The 24,416-nt window shown below is 38.2% G+C and overlaps 1 protein-coding gene and 1 long non-coding RNA gene across 2 annotated transcripts in view; both read right to left on the minus strand.

Moving 5' to 3' along the window:
• Positions 1-3,081: 3,081 nt before the first annotated feature.
• LOC125742703 (uncharacterized) overlaps positions 3,082-24,416 on the minus strand; it is a 32,975-nt gene continuing 11,640 nt past the window's right edge. The window contains exon 3 of the long non-coding RNA XR_007398177.1: positions 3,082-3,528. This is a non-coding gene — a long non-coding RNA (uncharacterized LOC125742703). The remainder of the gene's footprint in view (positions 3,529-24,416) is intronic.
• On the minus strand, positions 13,636-23,825 carry LOC125742699 (sterile alpha motif domain-containing protein 9-like). The gene is made up of 4 exons (XM_049014947.1): positions 23,770-23,825; positions 21,896-21,951; positions 19,626-19,709; positions 13,636-19,096 (listed from the first exon to the last, which is right to left on the minus strand). The coding sequence occupies exons 3-4, from the start codon at positions 19,627-19,629 to the stop codon at positions 14,526-14,528; spliced, it is 4,575 nt and encodes a 1,524-aa protein (XP_048870904.1). The 5' UTR covers positions 19,630-19,709; positions 21,896-21,951; positions 23,770-23,825; the 3' UTR covers positions 13,636-14,525.

Raw genomic sequence — 24,416 nt, forward strand, 5'->3', positions numbered from 1 at the left:
AAGCTCATTTGGATCCTTGAAATTTTCCTTAAATTACTCACGATTACTTAGTGCCGGCCGGCGATTACAGGACCAGGCAACTATGCCAAGAACAGACATAGTTCCTCAGACTTTGTTGTTCAGTATAACAGGAACTTGGCCAATCACTGCTGTCCACAAGAGCCTGCTTTACCACAAGCTCCAGTAATTATCGTCACGTAATCCTACCCTGCCCTCATCTAAAATGACTGGTTCAAGCCAGTTCTGCTTTGCTTCTTTTAGTTCATACAAATCCTACAAAACGAGATCAGACAGAAATATTTGGCTGTTTTACATGTTTTGCTGGTGATAGATCAGGTCTTGCATAGAAGACTTAGAATAGATTATACAGGCATTTTCAAATTTGTGTCAATTTGCCTCTGTTTGTATTAATGTACAATAATAAGGAAAACAAATAGCTGAAACAATCCATTTTATTGATCTGATAAAATAAAAATATGAGTGAACCGTGGTGAATCGAACCCTCTTGGCTCTTTCCTCGTATAGAGTTACAGGAAAGCTACCCGTAAAAGAAACAAATTTGTAGCTTATCTTTGTACTGACTGTCAATAGGATGTAATTTATCAAAGCACAAGTAGTTAATACAAACACTACTGCTATAAATAAGTAATGTTAAAGTTACCGTTGATTCACACAATTTTGCACCAAAATTTTATGGCGCCAAAATAGTATGCGATTTCCATCTCTCTTTCCCACAAATATATTATGACTTCACCAACTCATCTGGATGACCAATAATTTCAAACATCTTGGTCTTTGCCTCATTTTTTATTTTGTCCCTGTAACAAACACTCTTTACTGATATCGGTGAAACATGCCAGGGTGACTGAACCTGCAGGTTCACCTTGCTTTATATTGATATGAAAATAATAACACGATCTCCACCTCAGTCGCTGAACACTTTTCTTTTTATTAATACTTCCCCCCTCCTCTCTCTTTTTTTTAAGCCAAGGGCAAAGTATTATTCCGCTCTACGGTAGGTCTAAAGGGACATATATATATATATATACCCCACACACTACAACCATCACAACTCACAAGAACCACCAACACAAAACAAAACAAAGTTTAGTACACCAGTGAAACGTAAAATTAATGTGTTCAGGGTAAAATAAACACGTATTTAATAGATTAGATAATGGATATGTTAATGGGAACTCCAACTATTATAATAGGGCAACCAATATAACGCACTACAGACTGAAACATTTGCACTTGAAGAGTAAAAGTATCCGCCTATGTATATCTCAGTACTGAAAGACCTTTTAACACGTACATTTATTCCGTGTTGACACGACATAAAAAGTCATGTCTATATAGGTTTTTCAACCGCGTAGTTTTATGCCACCTGGCGACGCGGCCCGTAGACATAAGTAAGGAGAAATTTATTGGAGAATAAGACATAAATGCATTTATCAAGATTTACGCATCCTCCCATAGAGAATGTCGCTTCGACGCTCCCGCTGCTCAATGTGTGAAGGCACGGTAATGCAGGAGTCAAAAAGATAAAAGCTTTAAAGATTGAAATAGACAAAAACATTTAATCAAGCTTACCTGATAAAATTCACGCATCTAGCTGAAACTGGTGTGGAACAGAACCTCCTCGACTCCTGTAAGAATAAATCAAATACTTCACAATTACAGTCGAACCTTGTTACTACGTACAAGACGGGATATCAAAAACATGTACGTTATAAGTATAGAACGTTGTAACCACTTAGTGCAAGATGGATGAAAGAACTCACGAAATATCCATGTAAATGATAAAACTTTAATAGAACTGACCCTTAAATTGACTACAAAACAAACGAACACATTATTACTTGTTAAATAATTCAACAAAGCTCATTTGGATCCTTGAAATTTTCCTTAAATTACTCACGATTACTTAGTGCCGGCCGGCGATTACAGGACCAGGCAACTATGCCAAGAACAGACATAGTTCCTCAGACTTTGTTGTTCAGTATAACAGGAACTTGGCCAATCACTGCTGTCCACAAGAGCCTGCTTTACCACAAGCTCCAGTAATTATCGTCACGTAATCCTACCCTGCCCTCATCTAAAATGACTGGTTCAAGCCAGTTCTGCTTTGTTTCTCTTAGTTCATACAAATCCTACAAAACGAGATCAGACAGAAATATTTGGCTGTTTTACATGTTTTGCTGGTGATAGATCAGGTCTTGCATAGAAGACTTAGAATAGATTATACAGGCATTTTCAAATTTGTGTCAATTTGCCTCTGTTTGTATTAATGTACAATAATAAGGAAAACAAATAGCTGAAACAATCCATTTTATTGATCTGATAAAATAAAAATATGAGTGAACCGTGGTGAATCGAACCCTCTTGGCTCTTTCCTCGTATAGAGTTACAGGAAAGCTACCCGTAAAAGAAACAAATTTGTAGCTTATCTTTGTACTGACTGTCAATAGGATGTAATTTATCAAAGCACAAGTAGTTAATACAAACACTACTGCTATAAATAAGTAATGTTAAAGTTACCGTTGATTCACACAATTTTGCACCAAAATTTTATGGCGCCAAAATAGTATGCGATTTCCATCTCTCTTTCCCACAAATATATTATGACTTCACCAACTCATCTGGATGACCAATAATTTCAAACATCTTGGTCTTTGCCTCATTTTTTATTTTGTCCCTGTAACAAACACTCTTTGCTGATATCGGTGAAACATGCCAGGGTGACTGAACCTGCAGGTTCACCTAGCTTTATATTAATAAGAAAATAATAACACGATCTCCACCTCAGTCGCTGAACACTTTTCTTTTTATTAATACTTCCCCCCTCCTCCCTCTTTTTTTAAGCCAAGGGCAAAGTACTATTCCGCTCTACGGTAGCTCTAAAGGGACATATATATATATATATACCCCACACACTACAACCATCACAACTCACAAGAACCACCAACACAAAACAAAACAAAGTTTAGTACACCAGTGAAACGTAAAATTAATGTGTTCAGGGTAAAATAAACACGTATTCAATAGATTAGATAATGGATATGTTAATGGGAACTCCAACTATTATAATAGGGCAACCAATATAACGCACTACAGACTGAAACATTTGCACTTGAAGAGTAAAAGTATCCGCCTATGTATATCTCAGTACTGAAAGACCTTTTAACACGTACATTTATTCCGTGTTGACACGACATAAAAAGTCATGTCTATATAGGTTTTTCAACCGCGTAGTTTTATGCCGCCTGGCGACGCGGCCCGTAGACATAAGTAAGGAGAAATTCATTGGAGAAGTAGACATAAATGCATTTATCAAGATTTACGCGCCCTCCTATAGAGAATGTCGCTTCGACGCTCCCGCTGCTCAATGTGTGAAGGCACGGTAATGCAAGAGTCAAAAAGATAAAAGCTTTAAAGATTGAAATAGACAAAAACATTTAATCAAGCTTACCTGATAAAATTCACACATCTAGCTGAAACTGGTGTGGAACAGAACCTCCTCGACTCCTGTAAGAATAAATCAAATACTTCACAATTACAGTCGAACCTCGTTACTACGTACAAGACGGGATATCAAAAACATGTACGTTATAAGTATAGAACGTTGTGACCACTTAGTGCAAGATGGATGAAAGAACTCACGAAATATCCATGTAAATGATAAAACTTTAATAGAACAGACCCTTAAATTGACTACAAAACAAACGAACACATTATTACTTGTTAAATAATTCGACAAAGCTCATTTGGATCCTTGAAATTTTCCTTAAATTACTCACGATTACTTAGTGCCGGCCGGCGATTACAGGACCAGGCAACTATGCCAAGAACAGACATAGTTCCTCAGACTTTGTTGTTCAGTATAACAGGAACTTGGCCAATCACTGCTGTCCACAAGAGCCTGCTTTACCACAAGCTCCAGTAATTATCGTCACGTAATCCTACCCTGCCCTCATCTAAAATGACTGGTTCAAGCCAGTTCTGCTTTGTTTCTTTTAGTTCATACAAATCCTACAAAACGAGATCAGACAGAAATATTTGGCTGTTTTACATGTTTTGCTGGTGATAGATCAGGTCTTGCATAGAAGACTTAGAATAGATTATACAGGCATTTTCAAATTTGTGTCAATTTGCCTCTGTTTGTATTAATGTACAATAATAAGGAAAACAAATAGCTGAAACAATCCATTTTATTGATCTGATAAAATAAAAATATGAGTGAACCGTGGTGAATCGAACCCTCTTGGCTCTTTCCTCGTATAGAGTTACAGGAAAGCTACCCGTAAAAGAAACAAATTTGTAGCTTATCTTTGTACTGACTGTCAATAGGATGTAATTTATCAAAGCACAAGTAGTTAATACAAACACTACTGCTATAAATAAGTAATGTTAAAGTTACCGTTGATTCACACAATTTTGCACCAAAATTTTATGGCGCCAAAATAGTATGCGATTTCCATCTCTCTTTCCCACAAATATATTATGACTTCACCAACTCATCTGGATGACCAATAATTTCAAACATCTTGGTCTTTGCCTCATTTTTTATTTTGTCCCTGTAACAAACACTCTTTACTGATATCGGTGAAACATGCCAGGGTGACTGAACCTGCAGGTTCACCTTGCTTTATATTGATATGAAAATAATAACACGACCTCCACCTCAGTCGCTGAACACTTTTCTTTTTATTAATACTTCCCCCCTCCTCTCTCTTTTTTTTAAGCCAAGGGCAAAGTATTATTCCGCTCTACGGTAGCTCTAAAGGGACATATATATATATACCCCACACACTACAACCATCACAACTCACAAGAACCACCAACACAAAACAAAACAAAGTTTAGTACACCAGTGAAACGTAAAATTAATGTGTTCAGGGTAAAATAAACACGTATTCAATAGATTAGATAATGGATATGTTAATGGGAACTCCAACTATTACAATAGGGCAACCAATATAACGCACTACAGACTGAAACATTTGCACTTGAAGAGTAAAAGTATCCGCCTATGTATATCTCAGTACTGAAAGACCTTTTAACACGTACATTTATTCCGTGTTGACACGACATAAAAAGTCATGTCTATATAGGTTTTTCAACCGCGTAGTTTTATGCCACCTGGCGACGCGGCCCGTAGACATAAGTAAGGAGAAATTTATTGGAGAATAAGACATAAATGCATTTATCAAGATTTACGCATCCTCCCATAGAGAATGTCGCTTCGACGCTCCCGCTGCTCAATGTGTGAAGGCACGGTAATGCAGGAGTCAAAAAGATAAAAGCTTTAAAGATTGAAATAGACAAAAACATTTAATCAAGCTTACCTGATAAAATTCACGCATCTAGCTGAAACTGGTGTGGAACAGAACCTCCTCGACTCCTGTAAGAATAAATCAAATACTTCACAATTACAGTCGAACCTCGTTACTACGTACAAGACGGGATATCAAAAACATGTACGTTATAAGTATAGAACGTTGTAACCACTTAGTGCAAGATGGATGAAAGAACTCACGAAATATCCATGTAAATGATAAAACTTTAATAGAACTGACCCTTAAATTGACTACAAAACAAACAAACACATTATTACTTGTTAAATAATTCGACAAAGCTCATTTGGATCCTTGAAATTTTCCTTAAATTACTCACGATTACTTAGTGCCGGCCGGCGATTACAGGACCAGGCAACTATGCCAAGAACAGACATAGTTCCTCAGACTTTGTTGTTCAGTATAACAGGAACTTGGCCAATCACTGCTGTCCACAAGAGCCTGCTTTACCACAAGCTCCAGTAATTATCGTCACGTAATCCTACCCTGCCCTCATCTAAAATGACTGGTTCAAGCCAGTTCTGCTTTGTTTCTTTTAGTTCATACAAATCCTACAAAACGAGATCAGACAGAAATATTTGGCTGTTTTACATGTTTTGCTGGTGATAGATCAGGTCTTGCATAGAAGACTTAGAATAGATTATACAGGCATTTTCAAATTTGTGTCAATTTGCCTCTGTTTGTATTAATGTACAATAATAAGGAAAACAAATATCTGAAACAATCCATTTTATTGATCTGATAAAATAAAAATATGAGTGAACCGTGGTGAATCGAACCCTCTTGGCTCTTTCCTCGTATAGAGTTACAGGAAAGCTACCCGTAAAAGAAACAAATTTGTAGCTTGTCTTTGTACTGACTGTCAATAGGATGTAATTTATCAAAGCACAAGTAGTTAATACAAACACTACTGCTATAAATAAGTAATGTTAAAGTTACCGTTGATTCACACAATTTTGCACCAAAATTTTATGGCGCCAAAATAGTATGCGATTTCCATCTCTCTTTCCCACAAATATATTATGACTTCGCCAACTCATCTGGATGACCAATAATTTCAAACATCTTGGTCTTTGCCTCATTTTTTATTTTGTCCCTGTAACAAACACTCTTTGCTGATATCGGTGAAACATGCCAGTGTGCCCGAGCCTCCAGGTTCACCTTGCTTTATATTAATAAGAAAATAATAACATGACCTCCACCTCAGTCACTGAACACTTTTCTTTTTATTAATACTTCCCCCCTCCTCTCTCTTTTTTTAAGCCAAGGGCAAAGTATTATTCCGCTCTACGGTAGCTCTAAAGGGACATATATATATATACCCCACACACTACAACCATCACAACTCACAAGAACCACCAACACAAAACAAAACAAAGTTTAGTACACCAGTGAAACGTAAAATTAATGTGTTCAGTGAAAAATAAACACGTATTCAATAGATTAGAAAATGGATATGTTAATGGGAACTCCAACTATTACAATAGGGCAACCAATATAACGCACTACAGACTGAAACATTTGCACTTGAAGAGTAAAAGTATCCGCCTATGTATATCTCAGTACTGAAAGACCTTTTAACACGTACATTTATTCCGTGTTGACACGACATAAAAAGTCATGTCTATATGGGTTTTTCAACGGCGTAGTTTTATGCCGCCTGGCGACGCGGCCCGTAGACATAAGTAAGGAGAAATTCGTTGGAGAACAAGACATAAATGCATTTATCAAGATTTACGCGCCCTCCCATAGAGAATGTCGCTTCGACGCTCCCGCTGCTCAATGTGTGAAGGCACGGTAATGCAGGAGTCAAAAAGATAAAAGGTTTAAAGATTGAAATAGACAAAAACATTTAATCAAGCTTACCTGAAAAATTCATGCATCTAGCTGAAACTGGTGTGGAACAGAACCTCCTCGACTCCTGTAAGAATAAATGAAATACTTCACAATTATGATAAAAAAAAAATCTGAAACAAAACGAGGTATTGCTAAAATATATTGCACTATGCTTTCAATCATGTTAACATGCCCAGGCGAGTTTGGCAGCCAGTTGAAATTGGAATTGATTTTTTTTTTTTCCTTACTTAGGAATTCCTTTTCTTTCTATCGAACTTTCCCCTGCTTCTCTAGTATTCTGCCTTAATGACGTTGTAATGTACTACAACACACCCGTGTACAACGCCTTCGGTAAACTGTGATAGACGTGATAAAAATGAATTGAATAGATATATTTACATGCTATTGTAGTTATTAGTCTACTTTTTTTGTAACAGACTGTATGGGGCAATTGAAGACACAAATAAGGGCATAAATTTGCACAACTATACAAAATCAAAGGTTGTCTGACAGCGTTCAATTCCAGTATGCAAAACATGAGTGAAATGTAGAAGTAATGTCTATCGTCTTAACGTATTCAATGTTACAGTGCATTAAACAGGCCATTTTTATTATTGGCTTACTAATCTCCACTTTTCCACATAATATTACTCATTGTGTTGCCTAATTGTAACTTTATGTTAGTAAAACATTTTTATAGTGCACTTACCGTCACATTGAAAGTTTGCATTCATTTTCTTTTTTCACTCGTTTCTTCATCAGAATCTACATAGTACCTTAAGAAAATAAATGATACAGGTATGTGAAGTCGGTAAGATATGTAGGCTTAACCATTTCCTTCAAAAACATCATTCCCTAAAAACGTATACATTAGATGTGAAGCCGTGTCGGATTACCACACCCCTTAGCTCGGCGGAGACGCTATGTTAGGTTTCGATTACTGCTCAGTACATTGTCATGACAACGTGAAACACAATGATCAATAAGTCATGCGAATAAGTATCATTCTTTTTGCAAATCAAACCCTGTAAGATGTCGCTGTAGATTTGTCAGCATATTAATGTAAAATCCTACAGTACAATACCACATCACAATAAAGTGCCTTAGTTTTCACTGCCTTCTGAGTAATTTTGATTAAGCGGGAATTTGCCGCGTTCCATTTTAACTCGTAACTCGGAGTTTCTATTCCGAAACTCAAAAGGTAGAGGAATCTACACAACCCCCGCCTCAGAACTCAAGATGGCCGCGCCCTTTATTAATAGATGTTAAATATATAGTTTTATACCGTTTATTAGCAGTTACGTATTATTTGTGGCTCATTGAATAGGTGGTAAACCCAGTGCTGTACAACAGAGTTGCCAGCTTTGGTCAGCTGGCTGGCGTGAGATTTTCAATTCCAGACAAGTCTGCACACGCATTTATATGAATGTAAAAGTTTTATTAGGCTACCTGGTAAATAGTCTGTAGGGTTTGTGAACTATGTCAACACCTTTGATATAGCAAATTTTAGGTTTATAATGGAATAACATAGGTTTACTGTAAGACTGTACGAATATGATCCAGTCTGTTGTCAGCAGAAAGTCCAAAAGCCAGTGTCTGTCACGGTCTGGGGTTTTTTCTGTTGGACTACTGTAGGCTCTACGCAGTCACCAAGTTTAACTCCTGTGTTAGAGCCAAAGTACAGAAAAAATATCCTTTTAATATTTTTTGTTGATATTTCAAAATCGAATGTTATTTTTGGGCTTACATACCAATAGCCATTGTTAGGGTTAAAAGTACGGAAATGTACGTAGCGTTATTGTCGCTGCGTTTCTATTGGTCAATGTGTGAATCCAGGGCTGTGCATGTGAGAACGGTAAAAAAAGGAAAAGGGGGAAAAGTGGACATATGCGCAGCTTGGCAGTATATAGTTTTTGGACCGTGAATCCTAATCCATTATTATTTCGTTCATTGTTGATTATTAATTAGTAAAACTGAAGCTTATTCACAACTGGATGTAATCCCGTTGATGACAACCTTTTTGAAAATAAAAGAGTTCGACGGTTACAAGGATTTCGAGTGAGTAAGTTCGGTTGTTAACGAAGTGGACGTGGATACGAGTCAAAAAGTTGTCTGGTCTGCTCATATGAGGAAGTGGGTGAATTTATTCGATTAAAACCCTGAAAATTTTCCACTACACCCTGTCCCCTGCCACATATTGAAGAAATCTTGGACACCGTAGACAGCTAGAGGGGGTTCAGATTGCTGGACCTCCGTAGCAGCTGCTTGCAGGTGGAACTGACTCCCAAGGCCTGGGAGAAGACGGGCTTCACTCTGGGGTGCGGCCTGTAGCAGTTCTGGGTTGTCCCCTTTGGTCTCTGCTATGCCCGCCTGACCTTCGAGAAGTCGATGCAGCGGGTTCTTGAGGGCATCCCGGAAAGCTGCTGCGTGTACTTGGGCGATCTACTGGTCCACGCCCACACCTTTGATGATACAGCAGTCAACCTGCACCTGTTGTTCAGGCCCATCCAGTGGGTGAATCTCCAGCTGAACCTGGTGAAGTGCAGCGTCCTGCAAAGGGCAGTCAAGTTCCTGGGTCATGTGGTCAGTAAGAAAAGCACTGAGACAGACCCAGAGAAGATGAATTTATTATTATTATTATTATTGTATATTTACAATTTTTGTATTTTTTCCCAATTTCGCCTCTGCCATGGTGAGAATTTGCACACAATTTTTTCCACATACCTGATGTCTATGAAGTGTCGAGTGATATGATGTGACAGTATTATTGGAAGTAAAAAAAAAACTTTACTAAGCAGTAGTGGTGTTTAGAGGTGCCAACAAAGGGGGACATTTGCAAGGGGCACATGGAGAAATCTGGCTAATTTCCTGCCCACTAGTTGCGGTACAGAAAAGCTTGACAGGTTCAGGCCACATACTGTCTTTCAGGTCAATATAGCACTTTGGGACAGCCCCAGTCCCCTCCCCCAACTCCCCCTCCATCTCAGCTTTCATTTAATAATATGAGGAAGGAAAAGTATAATGCACTTTTGTTCCATGTAATGAAATGTAGCCTGTTGGACTGGACTGACATGCAAATAATCACGAGATTATGAGAGATTGTTTGCACAGACCACTTATTGGACAGCTTCATACTCTGTAAAAACCTCTAAGTTACCCAAAACAATTAAGTCACCTCTAAAGCAAACAATTCCAGCAATGAATTAGTGAAGGCCACCAAAATGTCTTAAGAATATCAAGTATGTTTCATTTATTGTGCCAAAGCAATCAAGAAAAACTGTAACTGTTTTGGGTGAGATATGGCCTTTTGCAGCTAACATATAGTGTTGTGCTATATGCATGCTGTTTTGAAAAATGCTCTTGGTTTGGAGCATGTTAAGTATGTTTTATTAAATAGGCCGAAGTGATCGAGAAAAAACTGTATTCATGCCAAAGACACCAGTTTCAGCATCGCATTACAGTGACAACAAGACCATGAGACACATTCGTCTGACATGTATTTTTACATATTAAGTTGTTCCTCCAGATTTGTAAATTTAAAATTAGCAGTTTCGGTTATTTGCGAGTTGGCCACGAACAATGAAATGGGAATATTTTTGGACTATGCGTAAGTCAAAAATATATAATCAATACTGAAACTAATTTGGATCACAAAAAATCACATATTAGTATCAGTGTTATTTGAAATTTGTTAGTGTACGTGCATATGAGGTCTTTAATATCAAAAATTATTTTTGGTAACAAAAACAAAAGAGCCTACACATCTTGGCTTGGGTTTGCCATGCGACTGTGTCTTGGCAACACGCCTCACTCACACGTGTGTTAGCTGTCTCTGTGACAGTGGAATCTCACGTTTCTCACAGTAACTTCTAAAGTTGTCAGTGTCATTCATTTTGCATTTTTAATAATGGGCCAAAGTATTATTTGCAAATTTTCCACATTCGTTGGAATCTTCCACTCATAACCGTCACCAATGTGAAGGGGTGACTGTATATCCATCCATACATTTTCTCTGCCCACTTATCCTATATATAAACATAAAACATAAAATCCCTACTGCAGCTCAGTGGGGAGCACGATGACCTCACACCTTCATGCTTTTGACTATGGTTGTGTGGGTGATATTTGCACACCTTCCCGGTATTTACATGTTCCTTTCCATGTCCAGAAACGTAGCTGAATTAGAGACTACATTTTCCATAGTGCTGGGGAGTTGCAGTGTCCTGCTGCACTGCTTCTGACAGGATCACAGTAAGCTTGCAGTCCAGCAAAGATGGCACAAAGGAAAATTGATTGGTAATATATTTGCCTGTACAAAATATAACCAAAAACTCTTTGCAGAATTGCCTCTATGTGAATACATGGTGATTTCTGACTCTAGTGAGTGTATATAGTATATAACAATCTATTATATTAATTTTAAATGCACTGAAGATGTATAATGATGAGCTACCAGCTGGTGTAGTCAACTACGGAGACCTTTTCTAGCAATTGTCAGGGCATCAGCTTTCCAAGACGCAGCTACTGGTCCTCAGCGCACAACATGGCAGCAGTGTGCGATACTACGGTTTGTTAGTATCTGATGCGCACCAGATACTGTCATTTTTTTTTATCACCTATGTCTCTTTAGTGGCTCCGTAATAAATGGACCTTTCAGTAGATAAGAAAAATATGCATGTTTATCGATAACAAAGTTTTGCTTCAATGGGCCGTGAATCACGATTAGACATGTGTCCACTACAGTGGACTTCATGCATGTATGAAGTCCACTTTGTCTAACATTGACATCCACGTGGTGTCAAGGTTCATAAAAATGATCCTGAAGTCGCGACAATTCATCAGAATGACTTGATTTTAAAAACATGATTTCGTTAGCGTTTAAGTAGACAAAATAAGTCCATGTGACCATGTACTGGTAACGGTATTTTAGTGTTTTTAGAATTATAAAAGCATTGTGAATGGTATCAGCTCAGCGACCTCCATAGATTCTCATTGGTTTTAATATAATATAAACTTATATTCATTTTTTGAAGGGGACGGGGTCTGATGAAGTGAATGTGTTATTGTGTTAATTAATATTACTACTATTATGATTAGTATGTAGTTTTCACTCCCTTTTGGGAGGTTAGCGTCCTGTGCCACACTCCAGTCCAGTCGGTGGCGGTAATGCTCCATTAAAGCTGCTAACCAACTGCCATAAAAATCGAAGAAGAACTGGAAAGACGCGTTCATGGTGATCTACAGCCATGTGCAAAGATGCTAGAACGTCACCGCTTCCTATTTAAAAGGTCGCGGGAAATTAGCGCTCGTGTGAAGCTGGAAGATTCATATACGTCGCGGTTAACATGATTGCTACGCACAGGTTTAAGCGTGGTGTTGATATTGCTGCGATTTCGGGTTGTAGGAACATAAATTATTTAAATACGAGATTTGCCTTACTTTTTAATTTTATTTATTTAGGTGTTTTATCTCCGGGTGACTGGCTAAATATTTTGCCATAACATATTGTGATGCTGGCCGACAAAGGAGAGCAAGGATCCAGGTATGCGAGCAACAGCGCGGTTTAATGAGGGCACTGGAGCGAAAGCACAAACGGAGTAGCAATGAGAAGTTGGTAGTCGAAAGCGTAGGTCTGAAGCTAGGAGATCCGTCCAACAGGCATACATGGGACACGAGCGGGGAGCGGGAACAGGACTTGCTGGTCTCAGCGGGGAAAGCTGGTCAGGTTCGGGAGCGGTTCTGGGAAAAGGACGGGTAAGAGGCAAGGTGAACACACAGGGTAGACAGACCTGGTACGGGAAAGAGGGCAGACGAAGCACATGGTGGACTCCGCCTGCATGGGCGTGACACATATACAGATATTATCATTCATAGAATGGCATTCCAATGCCATTCGAAAATTCGGTCATATGGAGCAATAGTATTGGAGTATTTATAGTTTTTTTCAAAGACGCTAAATATCTAGCGCTGCCTTCATGCTGTACCCTGTTTGTGTGAGCGCTTGTCCGCAACACGCCCCAGTGAAAATGCATCCCTTTGAAACACTGCCTAAAACAATTAACTTTAAACGTAAGCGTACAGATAAGAAACATTTATTAGTTCAAGAACGGTTGTGCTTTTCGTGTTTTTCGTTATATTGGGAGGTGCCTTGTCCATTTCCATGTTAAAAATTTTAAAATAATACACAAAAATGACAAATTACTTTTATATGCCTGAGACCTTTTTTAAGAAAAGGTGTTATAAAGTTGTATGACCGCTTTTATTGAATAAATAAATGATAAATACGTATTATTCTCAGGTAATGAGTACTTACATCAAATCCACGTATTTGACTCTTTTCTTATATAGTGCTTATACAATCATTTGTGAGTGTTCTGGGGTCTCTGGTAAATTACATTTATGTGTGGATAATAACTTTAATAATACGGCTGAATCTTGGAACTTTCATATGAAGTTTCAGCATTGTGATAGTTTTATTTTTAATTTGGAGCACACAGACAGCAGAAAGAACAAGGTTTAAAATATCAGTCAGAGTGCATTGACATTTACTTATTTATGAAAGCTTTTGTACAAAGTCACATACAAATAGCACATTACAAACATACTTCTGTCAAGGAGTTGGTTGGGCATAAGTGTGGCTTTTCTGATCTTCCAATGGATGCCCATTTACAAATGTAATTAAAATTGAAGTATACACACGTATACAAATATATTTTAAAAAAAAGAACCTATTAACCTGTTAAAATCAAAGTGCATCACTAAGAGCATTCAGAGAACATAGATTGGTTTAGGCTACTAGAGGTGTTCCGGGAAGAAATGGGTCTTGATAGGTCACAGTACCACCAAAGCTAGTGCAATACAATATCTACAGTAATTCAAGTCATGTCAGATCAATTTCATTTATAGAGCATATTTAACCCCTGACCAGCTCTAATCTTAACTTTAAATAAACAAACAAAATACGAGACTTGTGGCATTTTTACTTTTTGATTACATTGACAGATCTTTGTAGGAAACTGAAATATGGTCCCCACAATGTAATATAAACTTAATCTACACACACACACTCCAGTTTGTCAACTGCTGTTGTTTTAAGGTCATCATGCTAGGATTAGAGTTTTCCCCATAGAAATGAATGTGGAGTCCCCACAAATATATAACTACAAACCTGTGTGTGTGTATGTGCAAAACAATATTTAAATATTTACAGCTATTCAGTGAAGTGTCATACGGACATTACGTAATTATTACAAATTTAATTGGCTTGTACATTTCACTGATGAAACACGGCATTAATACAATTGCACTACACAATTGGCTCTAACCTGGTCCCTATGTCTCACTGGCATCACAGACAGTGATGCCACAAGCAACAGGTCCTTGAAATGTAAATCCCACATAAAATTCAACATTCTCGTTACCATCAGGTACTGAATCAGAGTTCAGGGCACGTATCTTGATCTCCTTCCCTTTACAGCCTTTGATATAGACATTTCCATGTTCCGTCCAGCCTTGAACACGTTTCAGCATGTGCACAATCTCTGGCGTTTTCCAGATATATCCATCAAACCACTTAATTCTTTTTTGTGACACTGTGAATGTTTTGAAGGCCTGTATCATACTTTTGTGGACAATCTTACTCAGGCCACTTCCTTTGCCAAGGTAGAAATGCGTGAAAACTCTCAGCTCTTTGTGAGGCACATTTTTCTGTTTAATTTTGAAGCTTCGTTTCAAAACATCCAAAGCAGACATAAGGATTTCATATTTGTTATCTCTCTCCTGATTGGTGTCGCCATCCTCTGGCCAGAAAAGCAATGTGAGTAAGAACAGGGCATTGGGGTGACATCTGTCTCTGTCCCGAGGGAACTGATGGCTGCATGCTTGAAGCTCCTTGAGTTTAGAAGAAGTGGATGCACTTGAAACACACCCTAAGGCTATCTGAGATGCTATGTAGTTGGCCAGTTCCATTTGATCAAGTTTCTTCAGCCCACCGTATACAGTAACGATGGATTCTAGTTGGTCCTGTTTCTTTTCAGACAAAAGAGAAAAGATGCTGGTAATATTATCACCTCCAAGAGAGCAAAGTTTCATGCGTGTTGATAATTGATTTTGTTCTTTGGAGGGCAACTCTACATCTTTGAAAAAATTCCCATACCAGGCAGTTTGTCTTGCAAGCCATTTTACTGGATTCCTTGTTTTCAGTTCAGTGCTGTATTGTTCATCATCATCCAAACTGACGTCCATCTGGAAATAGCTCAGATCTTCTGAAATCCTTGTGAGGGCATCATGCATATTCTTGTGAATGAATTTCAGTTTACTGTGAAAACACTCCCACGGCTTTTTCACCCTTTCTGGAATGTGACCTGTCACTAAGTACTGCATGCACTCAGAGCGGCCCTTTTCTCCACGTGGAAACACTTTCAAGACTAGATCCAAAAGATCACGCTCTACTTGAACTTCTGAGAAGTAGCCTGAATTATTCATAGAGTCCTGTTCCAAATTGGCTGCTCCCTCGCAAGTTCTGAAGCATTCAATTGCTTCTAGCGCTGTTGCAATTGTGTCCACAGTGCTTTCAGGACTGATGTTACCTTCAAGATTTTTATATTTGTCATTGAACCATCTTTTAAATACTTGGCCCTTTGTATCCAAGATATAGGAGTTGTGTGGCATCTTTTTCTCGGCTGTATCTGCCCAGACCTTAGCTTCTGGAAACTTCTCATATGTGTAACACAACCGTGCAAGCTGCTGAGCAAAGAAGGGATCTTCATTAAACCGCGTGTAGGCCGCTTTCAGGATCTCGAAAGCCTTTTCCGGATTTTCCTTCTCCAAAATGTGTTCAATGAGGGGAGAAAATGAAGTGTCAGATTTGTCTCCTTTAATGATCTTATTGCGTCTCATGCAGAGGTCACGCAGGAATCTGTGGTAATGCTCTTTTCCAAAACTGTTCTGAAAAAGCACATCATCTTTCAGTAGTTTCATGGCTATGTCACTCTGCTGCTGGTCTTTGCCCAAAAGTTGGCGAAGGACTTCTTTAGCAATCAAGGGATGAAGGATGCGTATGCTTTGAATATGAGTCTTCTCATCTCTCAGATGGATGAAGAGAACTTTGGCCTGCTTGTTTAATGATGATTCAAACAAGTGCCTTCTGCATCTATCTGTATGTTTTTTTCTGGTCTGCTTGTTGGCAGTGGGTTCAATATTTGTCTGCATGCTTAGTAGTAGCAGAGCTTCACAATGGGACTGAGAGAGATAGGAGTTTTGCACATAAGTATTGAGTAATGCCACATAATGAATAAGGTGAGTGACAACATCTCCATGCTTAATGCCAACAAGTAAATCTTTCACAAATTTGATGATGTAGTCTTTGTTAAATTCCTCACTCATCAAAACAAAGGTTATGATGTAATTGGCTGAATATTGCTTTTCAACTTCAGTCTTTTTTCGTGCAAACTCTCTCTTCTCTTCTGCTGACAGTTTATGAGTCACGGAAAAATTCTGTAATGGCGACTCCTTGCTCATTTTTTCTGGTTCATGTGATTGTCTGCAGCTTAGTAAAAGAAAACACAGTGTCCCTGGCTTGATCTTCTGAGTTCTCACAGCCGATTCAAGCTCTCTCCTTAGATCTTCAAGGTATTCTGTGTCGAAATCTTCAACCAGCAAAAGAACTGGAAGACATTTCTGTGCGTCGACTTCCTCATACTCTCGCAATTTCACCGCATGCTCAGCCACTTTTGAAGCAGAGAATGAGTGTCTTGCCACTGCACATCTGAAGTTTTTCCTGTTATTCCACAGCACTTGCCGTGCAACAGTGCTTCCACCACTACCTGGTTGGTGGTATATTCTAAGATCATAAACAGCTGGTTGTTCCATATTCCACTTGGGAAGGTCACTGATACGTTTGGAAATTTCTTTATATGTATCTCTCTGGATGAATTCCCCAACATGTTTCTTTTCTGACAGCCAAAAATTGATCCAACTCACTTTGCCCCCGCGATAAAAATTCTCCTCAATGACTTTGATTTCATCCTCAGAATCAGTTATGGTATCATCACACTGGTCAATGCTCAGAATTTCTATAGAAGACATTCTTTCTTCTTCAATCTTTTCAAGTTGGCAAACACCTTTACTGAAGACAGAAAGGTGCTTGGCGACCCTTGTTCTGGAGGGCTGAAGCTGCTGAATTGTAGCATCGACATGGCTCATTTTCATCCCTGAAATACTCTTAGACTGCACAGTCTCAGCAGTGCAAGACCACTGAGCATAACCTTCCCATTTGCTGTAATTGTCTTCAGACTCTGAAATGCAAATGATATCATCATGACCTTGCATTTCAGCAATGAACTCATGGAAAGTGTGAACGATCGGTAGCTCAACTGGAGAGGTAAGAAAGAAAATCACAGAGAAAGTGCCATTTGGTAAGATTTGTTTACAAATCAGACACACTGCCTCCTTTAGAAATGTCTTTCTATTTGTAATCCATGCAATTTCATCACAGGGAGTCTCATTTCCACGGAAATCATTTCGTCCATTGCAAAAAATCCAGCTGACCTGTTCAAACAAACGCAATTCACCTTCAAAGTCTTTAATGCTCATTTCATCTGGTATTTTGTAGTTTTGTAAGAAATGTAAATTTGCTGCATGGTGCTCAATGTATTTTTTGCATAATCCAGATGCTTTGGAGTCGGGGTCAAAGTCAAACACACAGAAAATTTTCAGATCCAGTAAAAAGTCAATGCATTTCAAATGTTCTTCCTGAAATCTGTTTGCAACAACAATGTGCCACTTTTCCTTTTCGATTTTCCCTTTTCCATCAGTGATCAACATCGCCAGTTTTCTTCCAAGGTCAACACTCACATCTGGAACAATGTGGTCCTTTTCAGCTTCTTTTCTAAGCTCATCTCGGTGTCTTAGACTGGAGTAAAACTCTTCCTGATTGCTGATTGGTTCAGTTTTGGAACCATTTCTACGGTACATCGTTTTCTTTTCATATTCCACCTTATTTGAATCCTCCCTGAAATTCGGCAGATGGACAGAGAACAGTTTGCTGGACACGATAATGATTTTTGGTTCAATATCAATTTCTACCACATAATATTTTTCTGTGCTGTCAATGTCTGAAACTTCAATAAACTCCGGTGGGCGAATACACTGTGCTGCGAGCTCACTATCAGATTTAAAGCACTTATTCATGTAGTCTAATGCATCAACATACACATCTTTGTCTTTAATAGGAATACCTATTATCTCACCATGAACATAACCAGAGTCGCTCACACTGTCCATCACACCGAAGTGTATTGTGCCATTTGTTCGCATGTTCATACATCCACAGGCGAATTTGAAAGTTTCTTTGGCAAGTTTGGCTTGTAACCTCTGATTGTCCAAGTCAGCAGCAATTTCAAATGACTTGTATTCATGACAAGGAGAAATCATATCAACAACGCCCGATTCAGGCTTTAACACATTGTGCTTTGCATATGTGAAGTTAACCCCCTCTTTGCCAAAAGGCCGAGGTTTGCAGTCTCTTTTCGCAGACAACCCTCTCTGAGAAGCTTTTTTTATTTTGGTTTTTGATTTTACTTTGCTTCCATTCCCACTTAAAACACACTGCTCTTGCTGGTTTGATTGATTTTCACTTTTCCCTGCAGTGGCATCTTGAGGCTTAGTAGCTGGAGAAGAATTGGTGAGCTCATCCCTTTTGGTCATCAGAAGATGGATAGGTCCAGATTTCATTCCAATCTTGTTTTTCAGATATTTTTCAGTTGCTTGTAAGAGGACCACCCCATTGACTTCTTCCTCTTGAAATTTCTGAATATACTTCTCATCAATTTTTATGGACCTCAACCAGGTGCTCACATCGGATTCTGTCCAGCTTTCAATTGGTCGTTTTTCACTTTCCTCAGCTTCACCAAGAAAAAAATATATAAAACATTATATTATACCACCAGAAAATAGGTATATAATTACATCTCCATCAATCTTCCAAACCTATGTGTAGGTACAGGGTCATGGTGTATACACATACATATGTAATTTTGAGGGATCAAACCAATCAATTGTCATATTAAAATTCACTTATTTATATTAAAATATCAAAATATCCATGAAATCATCCATCCATCCATTCTCTGTAACCGCTTACCCTATTACATGAGATCAATAGAAGGTAAAATAAAACAGCAGTAGAATAAATCTGCTAAATTAGGAGGAAATTAGCTAATTCAACATGAATTTCAACATCATCCATCCATCCATTTTCTATACCCGCCTGTCTCATGTAGGGTCAGGGGTCTGGAGCCACAAGCTATCAGCATAAGGCAGGAAATAACCCAGGATGGGGCGGCAACCCATTACAGAATTTTAACACCATAATTTTACAATTTAAAATTATGTTAAAAAAAGGCAACTCTCTACAAAACTAGGGAAACTTACCCATTATGGACTTTTTTTTGCCTGAAGACCAGGGACACGCAGACTGACGCAGGGTAGAGTGTGATACTTAATGCAGAGATTTACCTGCAAAATAAGTAGAGATTAACAAAATGTCAGTTAACATATCAGTATCGCCCGATATCTATTGAAAAAATTAAGATACCGTTATTGGTCCAATATGTTAATATTGACTGAAATTTAAACTTTATTAATATTCAAAGTAAGCAGCACCAGAGCTAAAGACAAAACTACTATAATGATGGAGCTCAAGACAACAAGATGACATGGAAACATGAGTTACCTATAGCGTACAAAATAATGTGTAACCAGGTAAAATACTACTTATGAGATATACCTATGCTTATGCTAATGTGTCACTATTATTGCACAGTCGTTGTTGCCCTTTGGATCCTGTTTAGTCCTTCAACACTGTCCGCTGCGGTACCCACTGGAGCGGTGAGTGAGTCCCACAGCTACGTGCCTCAGAGGTGCCCAAACCCAGTCAGCACTGAGTTCTCAGAGGCACGTCAGCTGAAGTGGAAACCGCCGAAAGGCAGACAATCTGAAAACCTCAGTGCGTGCAGGTCGAGGTGTACCATGTGGTCATTGTGTAACTTCCTTAGCTCTACATGACAACTGTTTTCATTTATCGTTTTCTTATTGACACATCTTTTATTTTACTGATGCACCTTATTCCAGTTTAATTTTGGGGTGTTTTAGACAATATGGCATTTATGAGGGAATTACAGGACCAGGCAACTATGCCAAGAACAGACATAGTTCCTCAGACTTTGTTGTTCAGTATAACAGGAACTTGGCCAATCACTGCTGTCCACAAGAGCCTGCTTTACCACAAGCTCCAGTAATTATCGTCACGTAATCCTACCCTGCCCTCATCTAAAATGACTGGTTCAAGCCAGTTCTGCTTTGTTTCTTTTAGTTCATGCAAATCCTACAAAATGAGATCAGACAGAAATATTTGGCTGTTTTACATGTTTTGCTGGTGATAGATCAGGTCTTGCATAGAAGACTTAGAATGGATTATACAGGCATTTTCAAATTTGTGTCAATTTGCCTCTGTTTGTATTAATGTACAATAATAAGGAAAACAAATAGCTGAAACAATCCATTTTACTGATCTGATAAAATAAAAATATGAGTGAACCGTGGTGAATCGAACCCTCTTGGCTCTTTCCTCGTATAGAGTTACAGGAAAGCTACCCGTAAAAGAAACAAATTTGTAGCTTATCTTTGTACTGACTGTCAATAGGATGTAATTTATCAAAGCACAAGTAGTTAATACAAACACTACTGCTATAAATAAGTAATGTTAAAGTTACCGTTGATTCACACAATTTTGCACCAAAATTTTATGGCGCCAAAATAGTATGCGATTTCCATCTCTCTTTCCCACAAATATATTATGACTTCACCAACTCATCTGGATGACCAATAATTTCAAACATCTTGGTCTTTGCCTCATTTTTTATTTTGTCCCTGTAACAAACACTCTTTACTGATATCGGTGAAACATGCCAGGGTGACTGAACCTGCAGGTTCACCTTGCTTTATATTGATATGAAAATAATAACACGATCTCCACCTCAGTCGCTGAACACTTCTCTTTTTATTAATACTTCCCCCCTCCTCTCTCTTTTTTTTAAGCCAAGGGCAAAGTATTATTCCGCTCTACGGTAGCTCTAAAGGGACATATATATATATATACCCCACACACTACAACCATCACAACTCACAAGAACCACCAACACAAAACAAAACAAAGTTTAGTACACCAGTGAAACGTAAAATTAATGTGTTCAGGGTAAAATAAACACATATTCAATAGATTAGATAATGGATATGTTAATGGGAACTCCAACTATTACAATAGGGCAACCAATATAACGCACTACAGACTGAAACATTTGCACTTGAAGAGTAAAAGTATCCGCCTATGGATATCTCAGTACTGAAAGACCTTTTAACACGTACATTTATTCCGTGTTGACACGACATAAAAAGTCATGTCTATATGGGTTTTTCAACCGCGTAGTTTTATGCCGCCTGGCGACGCGGCCCGTAGACATAAGTAAGGAGAAATTTATTGGAGAACAAGACATAAATGCATTTATCAAGATTTACGCGCCCTCCTATAGAGAATGTCGCTTCGACGCTCCCGCTGCTCAATGTGTGAAGGCACGGTAATGCAGGAGTTAAAAAGATAAAAGCTTTAAAGATTGAAATAGACAAAAACATTTAATCAAGCTTACCTGATAAAATTCACACATCTAGCTGAAACTGGTGTGGAACAGAACCTCCTCGACTCCTGTAAGAATAAATCAAATACTTCACAATTACAGTCGAACCTCGTTACTACGTACAAGACGGGATATCAAAAACATGTACGTTATAAGTATAGAACGTTGTAACCACTTAGTGCAAGATGGATGAAAGAACTCACGAAATATCCATGTAAATGATAAAACTTTAATAGAACAGACCCTTAAATTGACTACAAAACAAACGAACACATTATTACTTGTTAAATAATTCGACAAAGCTCATTTGGATCCTTGAAATTTTCCTTAAATTACTCACGATTACTTAGTGCCGGCCGGCGATTACAGGACCAGGCAACTATGCCAAGAACAGACATAGTTCCTCAGACTTTGTTGTTCAGTATAACAGGAACTTGGCCAATCACTGCTATCCACAAGAGCCTGCTTTACCACAAGCTCCAGTAATTATCGTCACGTAATCCTACCCTGCCCTCATCTAAAATGACTGGTTCAAGCCAGTTCTGCTTTGTTTCTTTTAGTTCATACAAATCCTACAAAACGAGATCAGACAGAAATATTTGGCTGTTTTACATGTTTTGCTGGTGATAGATCAGGTCTTGCATAGAAGACTTAGAATAGATTATACAGGCATTTTCAAATTTGTGTCAATTTGCCTCTGTTTGTATTAATGTACAATAATAAGGAAAACAAATAGCTGAAACAATCCATTTTATTGATCTGATAAAATAAAAATATGAGTGAACCGTGGTGAATCGAACCCTCTTGGCTCTTTCCTCGTATAGAGTTACAGGAAAGCTACCCGTAAAAGAAACAAATTTGTAGCTTATCTTTGTACTGACTGTCAATAGGATGTAATTTATCAAAGCACAAGTAGTTAATACAAACACTACTGCTATAAATAAGTAATGTTAAAGTTACCGTTGATTCACACAATTTTGCACCAAAATTTTATGGCGCCAAAATAGTATGCGATTTCCATCTCTCTTTCCCACAAATATATTATGACTTCACCAACTCATCTGGATGACCAATAATTTCAAACATCTTGGTCTTTGCCTCATTTTTTATTTTGTCCCTGTAACAAACACTCTTTACTGATATCGGTGAAACATGCCAGGGTGACTGAACCTGCAGGTTCACCTTGCTTTATATTGATTTGAAAATAATAACACGGTCTCCACCTCAGTCGCTGAACACTTCTCTTTTTATTAATACTTCCCCCCTCCTCTCTCTTTTTTTTAAGCCAAGGGCAAAGTATTATTCCGCTCTACGGTAGCTCTAAAGGGACATATATATATACCCCACACACTACAACCATCACAACTCACAAGAACCACCAACACAAAACAAAACAAAGTTTAGTACACCAGTGAAACGTAAAATTAATGTGTTCAGGGTAAAATAAACACGTATTCAATAGATTAGATAATGGATATGTTAATGGGAACTCCAACTATTACAATAGGGCAACCAATATAACGCACTACAGACTGAAACATTTGCACTTGAAGAGTAAAAGTATCCGCCTATGGATATCTCAGTACTGAAAGACCTTTTAACACGTACATTTATTCCGTGTTGACACGACATAAAAAGTCATGTCTATATGGGTTTTTCAACCGCGTAGTTTTATGCCGCCTGGCGACGCGGCCCGTAGACATAAGTAAGGAGAAATTTATTGGAGAACAAGACATAAATGCATTTATCAAGATTTACGCGCCCTCCTATAGAGAATGTCGCTTCGACGCTCCTGCTGCTCAATGTGTGAAGGCACGGTAATGCAGGAGTCAAAAAGATAAAAGCTTTAAAGATTGAAATAGACAAAAACATTTAATCAAGCTTACCTGATAAAATTCACACATCTAGCTGAAACTGGTGTGGAACAGAACCTCCTCGACTCCTGTAAGAATAAATTAAATACTTCACAATTACAGTCGAACCTCGTTACTACGTACAAGACGGGATATCAAAAACATGTACGTTATAAGTATAGAACGTTGTAACCACTTAGTGCAAGATGGATGAAAGAACTCACGAAATATCCATGTAAATGATAAAACTTTAATAGAACAGACCCTTAAATTGACTACAAAACAAACGAACACATTATTACTTGTTAAATAATTCGACAAAGCTCATTTGGATCCTTGAAATTTTCCTTAAATTACTCACGATTACTTAGTGCCGGCCGGCGATTACAGGACCAGGCAACTATGCCAAGAACAGACATAGTTCCTCAGACTTTGTTGTTCAGTATAACAGGAACTTGGCCAATCACTGCTGTCCACAAGAGCCTGCTTTACCACAAGCTCCAGTAATTATCGTCACGTAATCCTACCCTGCCCTCATCTAAAATGACTGGTTCAAGCCAGTTCTGCTTTGTTTCTTTTAGTTCATACAGATCCTACAAAACGAGATCAGACAGAAATATTTGGCTGTTTTACATGTTTTGCTGGTGATAGATCAGGTCTTGCATAGAAGACTTAGAATA

Source organism: Brienomyrus brachyistius, chromosome 5, assembly GCF_023856365.1.
Source record: "Brienomyrus brachyistius isolate T26 chromosome 5, BBRACH_0.4, whole genome shotgun sequence".
Taxonomy (NCBI): domain Eukaryota; kingdom Metazoa; phylum Chordata; class Actinopteri; order Osteoglossiformes; family Mormyridae; genus Brienomyrus; species Brienomyrus brachyistius.